The sequence below is a fragment of the Lonchura striata genome, chromosome 1 (genome assembly GCF_046129695.1).
Source record: "Lonchura striata isolate bLonStr1 chromosome 1, bLonStr1.mat, whole genome shotgun sequence".
NCBI classification, from domain to species: domain Eukaryota; kingdom Metazoa; phylum Chordata; class Aves; order Passeriformes; family Estrildidae; genus Lonchura; species Lonchura striata.
The window spans coordinates 5252918-5265309 of NC_134603.1; the positions used below are offsets into that span (position 1 = coordinate 5252918).

Consider the following 12392-nt stretch of genomic DNA (forward strand, 5'->3'; position numbering starts at 1 on the left):
ATTGCTTAAGCAGTTGTTAAGAATTTTATCCTGGCTTTTGTAGTTGCCAAGTGTATTTTCAATGGAATACAGAAGAGAAAAATTAGCATGGAGAGTGTGTGCTGCAGTTGGGTCCAGGAGGATTATTACATATGCACTACAAGATCATTACATATGCATGTCCTTTTTATAATGCATGTCTCAGGGCTCCTGCTATCAATTACTGCTCTGTTCGGTGCTCTAAGGAACAATATCTACAGGGAGAGTCTCCTTTTCTTACTTGGGCAAAACTAGGAATTTTACCTTGATCAGTGAAGTATTCCAGTGGATTCAGATTTGCTTTAGGATTGGAATGCAGACAAAAGTATAGGTGATTTCTGCCCTTTCTTGGGTGCTTAATTTCTCTTTAAAACATAGGATATATGTTTTAGCAAAAAAGAAAAAAAAATAAGAGGACAGTCAAATCATCTATGAAAATGCAAAAAGCTTGAAGGACATTTTGTGTATCAGAAAGATTAGCCATGAGTGAAGAGACTGCTACTGTCCAGTGAGAGTGCAATGAATAAATCTCTTTCTGCAAAGCAAATGCATCTCTTCCTGCCTATTCTAAGTCAATGGTTGGACTTGATGATCTTGGAAGTCTTTTACAACCTTAGTGAATCTATAATTCTGTGATATTGCTTTGTACTTCATCCCACCAATCATTTTCAAGTAAAAATTCAATTTATCATAGATATTTTTTTAATAATAATGAGGTAGTGTTTTCTACAGGCAGAAAAATTTGTTGGCGCGTTCAAATCCTTATCTTCATTTCTAAATATGGACCTTTCTTGGGCAGCCTAAGATTGTGCCAGACACTAAAGACATTACAGAGAAACAATTTGTTTTCAATTTTGAAACAATACTCATCTTGAATTAACTTTTGTGGGGTGTAAAGTCTTGATGCTGTCCTCATAGCAGCTGAACTCCACTTCTCCTCCCAAATGTCTTTTCAATAGCAGCATTTTAAGTAAAGGAAGGTCTGAGTGCAAGGGAATGCTGTGAATTCCTGCAGGGAAGAAGTTTTGAGGATAACACTTCTTGAGGATAAAAATTTAAGTGGCATATTTTTTTTTCCTATTAGATTGGAGAGTTTTGTCCTCCCAAGGAGAATTATAGAATTCGAAGCTAACCAGAAGTGTCTCTGTTTTATCTCTTTAGCAGTGTGGGAGTGTTGGTTTTTTTTGTTTTTGTTTTTGGTTTTTTTTTTCTTCCTTTTAGCCTCCTGAGAACAAGTGGGCAGGAGGATATTCAGCCCATGGACATAGAGACACCACTTGCTTCTCCCAACACTGCTATTAAGCTTCATTCTTTTTACACAAAATCATCCTTTAAGCTTCTTTTTTTTTTTATACAGACTTTTTTCTTTGTCAGGTTACCATGTGGAACCGTGAGCTGTAGATTCAGTGATGAAAGGAAGAAGCAAAAATGTCAGGAATTCTTTTGCAAATAAAGCTCAAGAAAGTGCTAATCTCTATTAATTTTGATAGCCAGATGAATACACAGGCAGAGCTGTGTGCATTTCCAAATGCCAGGAGCTCAGTGCTCAATATAGACACAGCCCTTGTGTTCACAAATTGCTACAAAGTGGAAGCTTGATGTATTTGAGTCTCATCTTCCTTGGTTTCAGCTATTTAGACATCTCCATTTTCTTCCCAATACTCACTTTTTGGCCTTTTCCTTAAAATAAAAAAGATTCAGCTGTGTCCCATGCCCTGTATTTGTGTCTGCAGCGTGTTCCTGGACCAGCATTTCCCACGTGCTTGCATTCAAAGCTTGCAGCATGCAGGACTGGACCTTTTGAGGTTGGTCCAGTGCTCCACATTTTTGGGGACATCTCTGCTGTTGTCAGGAGCTTGGGCATTGCCAGGCTCACCTGCTGCCCTTGAAAAGAGTGTGGTTAACTGGAGAAACTCACTTTCTCCTTGTTACTGCCAGATCGTTTAATTAGTTACAGCTCGGCAGCTGAAATTCCTGATCCATGGTTTATTTACACAAAGCCCTTTAAAGATTTTCAGCATTCCACCCAGTAGAAGAAATGGAGAAATTCATTTTGTTGAGACAGATCCTCTGGTGCCTTTTGTGAGATGGAACTGATGAAGTAGCACATTTTTGTCTTTTTTTTACTGATGAGGATTTTACTGATTGTTGGTCAGAGTTGCAAATGAGAGTGGAATTGTCAGAGAAGAGGAATGAGGGAGGGAGGCAGAGAGAACTTAACAAAATTGGGGTTTATAGTAAGTTTAAGGAAAAAAAACCCACACCCAAACCAGAAAACACAAGGCAATAGGTGAGAAAATGGGCTAAAATCAGAAAAAATGGCTGAATACTCAGAAATGTGTGGAGCCAGTGCTGCTAATGGGAATCTGGGTGAGAAGCAGATCAGGAGCCAGGATAGGATTTGGGAATAAATTGTGTTTACAGTTGGGCAAGTAATCTGTATTTTTTCCTTTTCCAAAGGAAGGTGTATTGGAAGGTTACACACCTAGAATAAATTATTTTTCAAATTTCAAGCCCTAATTGCATAAGAAGTTATACTCGTTAATGAGAATTGTATTCTAGAAGCCATTCAGAAGCTAAAATGGAAAGATTATGTTATGAATTTGTATATTTTTCAGTCTGGTCTTCATGCTATTTTTTTCCCCCCTTAGTTTTTAGTTTTTAAATGTTGTGGATTTAAGGAGGAGTCTGTAGTGCTACAGTCTGGTATTTCTTCAGTCATTGCAGTCAGCATCTGCAGTTCCTTGGGAGCAAGTTGCCTGTAGCACTGACATTTCATCTTCTATTAAGTACTGATATCTTCTTAGTGTCATTTTTACTATACTAAGGGAATTTAGAGAGGACCTGAAAGCACAGTGTATGTGAGCCTTGCTCACAAATTATGATGAAGCTTTGTGTTCTTCTGTGGAAGTTTTATTTTCCTTTACATAGGGCATATAATGATTGCATCTCTGCAGGTGGGCCCTTCTATCCTTGATTTATACTTCCTTAACATGCTCTTGGCCTAAGAAAATTCTTGAGCTAAAATAGTGTTATTTGCCACACAGAATTTTGAGCACTTCTTTGGGTGGCAAATTTTCTTGAGTGTGGTATTCAGTCAACCATCCCTCCGTTGAGAACATGCAGAGAGAAAGGACTGAGCACCATTATTTCACTTGGCAGCACAAGAAATGCCCTTCACACAGCTTTTCCTCCATTCATTTCTCTATTTCTTTTGTCATTGCCTGTTTTGGGGTTTTCTGTGCTCAGTAACATTCCAACTTCTGCATGAGCAGCAATAATCTATTGAATTAGGTGGAAAATCTCTTTAGATTTGACCCTCTGTTTTTGTGGAGGAAGTACTGTGGTAGTAGTTCAGTAGAAATACTTGCTCTGAGCTGTGGATTGCAATTGAATTGGCAATTGAAAATCAGTATTTGAGGTGTTTCTGCTCAGAGTCACCACTGAGGTTTTGGCAGGTGGGTGCTGAATGTTGCCAGTGAGCGAAGAAACTTTAGTGCCCAATGGTTTACTTTGTATTTGTGGCATCAAGCCTCAGTTCCTTTCTAACTGTGCTTTAAATTTTATTATGAGAGAACAAACTGGTGCCAGCTCTATGCTGAAAATACTTTGAGGGAAAAAAAATGCATGAAAAACCAAACCAGCAATTTTTGATAGTTTATCTGCAGAGTATTTCTGGTAGGTGTCATTGATAGTGGGTGCTGTTGGATAAGAATCTCTCATTTGGAACTTCGATGCAGAAACATTTTTGTTTCCTTTTCTTCATCAATAGAAGAAGGACCAATGAAATCATAAAAAAATTATCAAGCAAAAGCCATCACAGTAAATATTTACTGTTGAGTTTCCAGAATGGAGCTCTGCCTTAAGAACAAGAATCCCCCAAAGTCCCCAGATTTCTGAATTTCAGATGTGTTCAATAGTTAACAATAGGCTTCTTTTCCTGCCTGCCCTCAGAGCCTGGTGTGCTCCCTCCTTCCTTCCCTTTGTTTTTTATGGATCATCTGCTGGCAGAATGACATTCCCAGGGATACCTTGCCATCTCATTTTCAGTCTGCAGTGATGCAATTTGGAGAAATCTAAGTGATGATATTGGGATTTGTAAGGATGAAGAGAATCTGCAGCACAGGATGTGATTTCTGTAGGTTTCACAAGGAGTCAGGGTATAACATTATTTAAATTGGGGGCTCTAGTATCTGGACCATTCTCTGCAGATGCTGTGGGAGAGAGTGGTCAATTATTTTAGATTTGTAGGTGTATGAAAGTAGGATTTATTTTTTGTTCTATCATAGAGATGACAAATCTTTCATGTTATAGATTAAGTAATTTTTGAGGTTTTAAAGGAGATTGAATTTTGTTGTTGTTGTGGGGTTTTTGAAATATTTTTTCTCTTCATATTACATAAATCATAAGCAATGAAACTTTCTCTAACAACCTGAAGGCTCCTTAAAAAAAAATATTTCCTTCAGTCATGCTCCTCCCCTCCAGACTCATCTACAGTCCTGATGTAAAGTCTGTCTGATGATTTTCTTTGTGTGCACATGCACATTCATAGACTCCTGCAAATCATCATGGCCAGAGAAAGAACAGAGGTTTGGGTGCTCTGCAGCTGTCAGAATCTCTTGTCTCCTCAGTGTTTACTGTGCCCAGTTAGATCTTACATTTTGGGTGAGAAGGGATGTCCTGCTGCTGCCTGGATTAACAGAAGATGGTTGAGTTTCCTTCTCCCTGTTCTCTCCAGTGGGATTTCAGGAGACACAGCATCAGCAGCAGGATTTTCCCCAGAAATCCCTCACTGCAGGGAGGAACAAGGGACCAAAATTATGATGGTGCCCTTAAATTCTCCTGCTCATCAGTGGCACATAATGGTTGTAGTTTTAGCTTTTTTTCTGGAGGTTTTTCACTTAGTCTAGGATGGAAAGGAGTTTGAATCTGGAATAGTGATGCTCTGTGACATTTCAAGCTGAAATCTGTTGAGTGTTTACCTGTAATGACATAGGGCTGGTCCTGCTAAAGCAGCTTTTTTCCATGGTCCTCTGTAGAACGAACCATGGAGCTTTTCCCAGCAGGACTCTGTGAGCATTGCAGCAATAATGCAGAACATGCACAGTGTTTTCACCATGCCCTAATTGAAATGGAAGTCCATTCTCACATTACAACATAAGCAGTGTCAGATCCCTGTACTTACAGAGCCTGGCTCTGATTTTTATGAAATAGTCCAGCTGGTTAATTAGGATGAAATATGTTGTGTATGGGTTTGTGCTTCTGTATTTTTGTGTTTAATATTGATTAGCTCTGCTGACATAACATAAACTTGAGTTCATTAAGTACAAATTATGAATTGACATAAACAGAGTAGATGGGTATGTCCAGAGTGCCCAGTGAAGGGTTTTATTTGTATTGTAAGGTGACTCTCATGAATTTTAATGAAACTAAATTAAGAATTAAAATTATTCCACTTAAAAGCGAGTTGGAAATAGACAGAACAATTAAGTGCACACATGCAACAGAACATTAAACTCTTGATTTTGGTATTCTTTAAATCACTGAATGTGGTTATTTTAAGAAGATTATTCTCTCTCGGTTTCTTTTCCTTCTGCCAGACTTATAAACACAATGGTATCAAACAGAAATGGAGTTTTTTGTAAGTTTGAAAATCTTTAGATTGTTCCTTAGAGCTCATGATAAAAAATAACAAGTCTCATAAATTTTGTTGTGAATCTTCAGTTGAAAGGCAGAGTGCTTTTACCTTTCTGAGGCTTGATGGTGTCTGACAAATAGATTTCCTTTCCTGGATAAGTTGTTGACTTGAGGTTTGGCATTTTTTGCCTTTTTTAATAAAGAATGAGCTAAAAGCCAAACAAAGACAAAATTGGTGTTGTTTCTAAAGCCTTTTAAGAAGTGTCTGTCCTCCCAGATAGAGGCTTCAGCATAATATGTGCTGCCCATCTCAGGCTGGAGGGCTGGCACTGCCTCTGTCCTTGCTCGGAGGCGTGGCAGTAGCAGCTGCCCGAGGACCAGAATAAAAAGGGAGGAAAAAAAAAACAACTCCAGTGACATTTCCCAAATTCTCACCTTGCTTCCAGCAAATCATATTTCAGGAACATAATGAAAGAGGAGGTGGTGAATAATCTCTTTGGATCAATCAAAGGGTTGGTCTGAGCTTGGACATGAGGATGACGTGGGGACGGTGCTGGGAAGCTGCTCCTGTGCTGTTCATCGAGGGGAAAGACACAAAGCCCCAAATTTCCTCACAAAAGTAAAGGCTCAGTGCTGCTGAGAGCAATTTGAGTGCAGAGGGCTCCTGCTAGAGAATCATCCTCATTTTTAATATTTATTAACCAGCCATTTCCTATAAAATGAACACAAAGACAAGATGCATGCAGTTAGTTCATGGACACGAGAGTAAGTTTGCAGTGACTTGTTGAGAGGCCAGATTCTTTTAGCTTTGTATAATCTTTATCTGCCCCCAAACTTTGAAGCTTTTCTATTTGATTAGATAGTGAAGTGGTGAATATTTTTCAAGAGTATGAAGGAGTGCAGCATTTAATAAACCCTAACTCTTTTAAGCATCTTTTTTTTATTTTTTTGATGTTGAATGTGATATGGAGAGGAGTTATGTAAAGGGAAGTCTAGCTGACTTTGTGATGCACTCTTTAGTTTTCAAAAGGATTAGGCAACTGTTTGCCTAAGCTGCAGTTATTTGTTAGATTGCCTTTTTTACTGAGATAACAGAATGGATGGGTTAGGAAAGCAAATTTGCAAATCACTTCTGTGGCCTAATTTAATTGAACTTGTGAAATGCACAGTAGTGAAAAATAGCTAACAAGGAATTGACTTTTATTCCTCTAGACACTGGAAGCCATTATGAATTTCAAGTACTCTGGTGGACCAGGACATGCTGAAGGATACTACAGGAACCTTGCCCTGGGCCTCCACGTGGAGGTGGAGCCCTCTGTTTTCTTCACTCGCATCAGTACCCTGCCAGCAACAAGGTAAGCCTCACCCTGACTCTGGAGATCTCACTCATTGTCTCTGTCCTATTGAATACAACTTAAAGACCACATTGGAAACATTTTTAATATCATCAGAATCATGTAGGTAAAGAATAATTTGAAGACATTTTCTAAATTGCTTATTTAGGAGCTTATTGAAGCAATTCAGGTGCATTCAGCAGCTTCTGAGGTTCAGATGTTTTCTCATGATGATGTGTTTTAGCAGAGACTGGAAATCTCATGTTTATTGTACAATGTGATGATATTTTTTCTATATCTCTTAGCAGTTGTGGTGTGTTGTGTAGTACAGAGTTTGGGTTTTTGTAACACAATCTTACTGAAAATGCACATGTGAATGATGTTACAAATAAATTGTGACCAGACTCTCCTTTGGTGTTTGTTTTCTCTTGTAAACTGCAGAGTAGTTTCACATGTCTTAGTGAATTTTAAAATCAAGGCAACACTTGATGGTGGTCAAATGCTGTGATAATCAAAATCTGTTTGCATAAGATTTATCAGCCACTGGATGCATCTATTTTAATAATTAGTAGGATTATTGTAAAAAAAAACCCCTCTATGCACAGTGGAAACAAGAATTTGGTTTGATTAAATTCTGAGATTATTTCAGTGCAGTTACGTATGCAACACCAATAATAATAATAGTTGAGAGGGAACTTAATTGTTCAAAGAGATTCCTGCTGGGCCTGGGACCCTTTCATGACAGACTTCAGAAATTTAAAGGTGGGCAAGAAGGAAATGCCAGTCTAGGAGATAGTGGGTGAAGATTTAATTTTCAAAGGAAAGAATTGAGTCACCAGTATCACACCATGGCAGAAATGTCCAAAGATGGATGGACAGCCTGTGGCAGCAACATAGCCTGAAAATCAGGGCTGTGAGCAGAAGAAAAAAAGCATAAAGGAAAGTTTTAGGCTTGAACACGAAGGAAAGTTGGAGAGTCTAGAGCAAGAAGAGTGATAAGATAGGATTTTTGCTAAAACATATGTTTAAAGCAACTTCTGCTCCTGCTGAAGGGAAGATGACTGACAGGGGAGTGGAGCTTTTAATGCCAAGATGGATGGGATTCTGTTCTTCTCCACAGGGGATACAGCAAATAATGACCTTTGCAGTTAGCAAGGGAGTTTTAGGTTCGGCAAAGATACTGAAACACTGCAATAGTTTTTTTAAGAAAATGTTCAAAAATGAGACAAGATTATTTTTAATGAGTCATTTGTGTCCAGCTTTTATGAAACCATATGGTTCTATCAATAAGCAAGTTTCTTGAGCATTTTGCTGCTTGAAAGTGTAGCATAACATGTTTTTATTATTCTAGGAATTGCTCAAGTAAAGCAAATCTGATGCTGTTTGGCAAAGGCAGAACCCAGTATTCAGAACAACTGTTTGCAAAATTCTGGGCCCCTTTTTAATGATGTTCAGTTTCATCCCTGCAATGGCATATTCTTCAGCCTTTGAAAGGTTTTCAAGATTGAATAAGTGATCTCTCTTGAACAACCTGGAAGTACCACAGCATCAGCTAAAGATAGTTTTCAAAAAGACTCATTATAGAGGTTAAAATAACTAGATTTCATTTATTATTTGAATTCCTAGTTCCCTCCATTTAGTGCTAAAAAAGCTCTCCATACTCTCAAAATGTATATTTTTAGTGGACAGACTGCTATGTGGTTCACAGCAATTCCTTACAGGGTGGACTGGGGGTGAAGCTGCAAACCTTCCATAAAAGCTTCAAATGCAACCTGATGCTTTTATTTGACTCTCCCTTGTTGGGATTTTGGCTTTTTGTGCTTGGCTTTCCCAGCTGTGTTTTGTGCAGGCCAAGGTTATCCCACTCCTGCCTTGTCAATCTGGAATTCATGATGTGGGGCAAGCATTTAATCCTGAAATCCTGACACAGAGATGGAGGTGCTAATTCAAAGGCAGAGTTTCTGTGTTTGCAGGGCACAGCTTCCCAGGTCATGTGGCAGCTGGTGCTGTATTCAGTGGCTCCAATTCAACTCACCTTGTGTGTGTTTGCTTCATCCTTTGCTTGTTCACCACTCTGATCAGTTAAGTCCGTGGAAACTTTCAGTGGTTTGATGATTGGAGATGTAGTTAAAGATGTGGCTGCTTTTAAGGGTGCCTAAAACCTTTACTGAGTTGGAGAAAAAGACAGTAATATTTACATTTTTCTTAGAAATGTTTTCTTGCCAGACCTGTCAAAAAGCTTTTTTTTTCATTTTGGGTGTTACTTTAGGTATATATTGTTTGCTAAGTCATGAATGGATTTTGTGTTCTTACCTCTTACTGCTTGTACCATGTGTTTGGCTTTAGTGATCTGTATCACTGTTCCTTTGCTCTTGTGCATCCCTGTGCAGGTTCTCCATCAGGAGAAGTCATGGCATTTGATATTATAATTTAGAATGAAAAATGGCGGAAATGTGTATCCCAATTTGCTGAGGATCACTGTTCATCATTAGAGGAAACAAAATTTGGGTTTTTACTGTTGATAATCTCTGCCAATATCTGAGACACAGCGACAGCGAATTAAAAGTTTTGTTTTTTTTACTTTTGCTTGCTCTGGTAAAAACTCACATCTGATTTCCTTTTGGTTTACCACTAAGACTTCATTGCTTAAGTACTGTCTGAGGTGCTGAGCTATTTTGGTTTAGTCATTAAAAGAAATTTTATTTTATAATTTGCCTCCTTAGCTGTCATTTCAGAATGGAAGTTAGCATTGCTTTCATTATCTAATTTTTTTCCTTTTCTTTTTCATTTTATTATTTCTATTTTACATTTTTGCCTCCACAAAAGTAAGAAACAGCTTACTAACTCCTGGGCTTAAAAAGTCAAAGCAAACTAAAAAAAAACTTTGAGCATTGATTCTTCCCTTAGGCCTTTACTGAAAAAAATCTCAGGAAAAATGTTAATGAAAACACTTCACCCCCCATTGTAACATAAAGATTATGGTTTATATAGAAGTCTTCCAAACTTAATTGGTATTTCTTCTATTTAGCTGCTGGAGCAGAAATGCATGGGAAATATCACTGAAGCAACTGGGGATTTGGGCTTGGCTTTTGTTTTTTTTAAATATCTAAGCAAAATTATATCTTCCCCTCATGCACAAGTTCCTGCCTCATGGGGAGAAGCTTCATTAACCACATCTCAAATATATCTTCAGTTGTTTAGTCATGACAACAGATCCTTTTAACCTTTGGCTGTGCTGCTCTGTGGGGTTGAGATGGGGTGGATGCAGCCCTTGCCACGCTGCAGTGCCTGATCTGCTCCTGGTCTGGCTCAGAGCTCTGCTCTGCCCACACCCAATTCTGGCTCAGATCTCTTCTTTGCCCATTTTTAATTCTGGTTCTGATCTCTGCTCTGCCCATTTTTAATTCTGGTTCTGATCTCTGCTCTGTCCACACCCAATTCTGGGTCAGATCTCAGCCCTGCTGTTGGGACAGAGCATGTTTTGGCAGTAAAGAACTGACAGAACATCCCTGAAGAACTCCTCATCTGCTCCCAGGTCCTTCCCTGGGTGTCACCCCATGCTCCCTCAGCTGCCTGCACCCAAAGGGGCTGGCAGAGCAGCCTTGTGCTGGGAAATGTTCCCTGTGATCCTTGGCTCTGCTTGCTGGTGTGTGCAGGGAGGGGACTGTCCCAGGAGCATCATCAGGAATGCCCTGGAATGGGGTATAAGGGATAAGGAATTAATGTTGAAAGTTCTCCTACTCTGTCCTGCAGCTCAATGAAATCTTGAAGGGTTTCAGGGATCTACTTGTTTAACCACTTACATACCATAAAATGCAGATGCATCTATGTAGTACAATTGTCCTAATTGTCTCCTGTCATTGCCTTACCACATGAATTAATTCCATACCAGGGCTCAGAAATCCTGATTATTATATATTTACAAATTATACAAGGGAAAGACTAAATAGCATTGTTTCGTCAGCTGTGCTCTAACAGACTTTTTTGGTGTATGATAAGAAGTTATGTACCAGTTTCTGAAACCCTTGTTGATTTTATATAGTCAGATTTTTTTAATTAAATGTTCACATTTGCTACATTCAGAATAAGAATCAGTCACCTACTGATAGGCAGCTGCTTATGGTCTTCTCTTTCTCAGTATTTTGGTGTTCAAAATGTCATCGAGCTTTGAAAGGTGGAGGAAAACCTCTCTTGTTTGGGTGATTGAGGAGCAGGGCGTTTGGTTTGCAGGAGGACTGAGATGTGACCTGCTTAAATTGATCTGATGTTTTTACATGGAGAAAATAATTAGTATTAAAGTCACTGTTTTGTTAATGAAAAATATTAATAATAAAAGTCAGTCAAATTGGGAACCAGGCAAATTCAACTAAATAAAGAAATAAAGCTCTCATTTGGTGCAATTAAACTGACAAATCATTAGGAAAATCTGTCAAGCAATGGATTTATATTAATGTTCTCAGGAGTGGATGTCATTCTAAAATATATTCCTTATTTATATACCATTGAGCTCAATATAGAGTCTACTGAGTGCTAGCTCATGACATGTGGGAGGTTACATCCAATAGTTAAATTATCTTGGTAATCAGAGGTATTTAACTTCTGCTAATGGTGTAACATTGCAGTGGGTTCATGAAAGAGCAGCAGAAAGTAGCTTGCAGATTGAGAGAATTGATTTTTGAGATCCAGATGTTAAATATCTATGGTTTGACACATGAAGATGTCAGAACATAAATCTGCAAATATTTATAGATGTGCTGGGAATATTTAGCAAAAGTGAAAAGGTTTCCAACTGGGAGAAGTCAGATGAGGACGCTTCTTGGAATTTGTGAAAAGACCTTTTGCCAGTAAGGTGGAGAAACTGACTTAATCATCTGAAGTTAGTACTGAGAACTCAATTTTTAGATGATTGATTAAAAATGAAATTAAAGAGACCCTACTGAAGACACAAGAGCATCAACAAAGGTGGTGTGGATGGTTGTTCTGCTGTGCTGCTCTTTGTGTTGGTCAGTGGATTTTGGAGGACAGGGTTGTCATCTGTCACACCCTTGTCACCAGAGCCAAAGCTTCTCTTCCCCGTCTGTCCCATTCTGTGCAGCAATGGATGTTCAAAGAAAAAAAATAAGTGGATATGAAAATACTCCATGATTTCTGTTGATGGGAAAGAGAGATGAGTCAGGATGCAGAAAACTTGCTAACCTTCCTGAGAATTTCTTGTTTAAAGTGACTTTTAAACTAAGCTGGAGACAGAACTGCAGAGATTGTTCACTGAAGTGAGCCATCGTTGCAGCTGCATTTGGGGTTTAATTCTGTATTTAGTGTTACTGAAGAATATCCTCAGCTGTCATTTCAAGTAATCACAATCCTCCTGAAAGAGATTTTTAGATCACAATGTCATTGTCACTT

General features: G+C 38.6%; 1 protein-coding gene across 3 annotated transcripts in view; it reads left to right on the forward strand.

Moving 5' to 3' along the window:
• Positions 1-12392, forward strand: part of TRAPPC9 (trafficking protein particle complex subunit 9) — a 453375-nt gene that overhangs the window by 150342 nt on the left and 290641 nt on the right. For all 3 annotated transcript variants that reach the window (XM_021532473.3, XM_021532475.2, XM_077781898.1), the window contains one exon: positions 6868-7010. In XM_021532473.3, coding sequence (XP_021388148.1) covers positions 6868-7010 — 143 coding nt within the window. The remainder of the gene's footprint in view (positions 1-6867; positions 7011-12392) is intronic.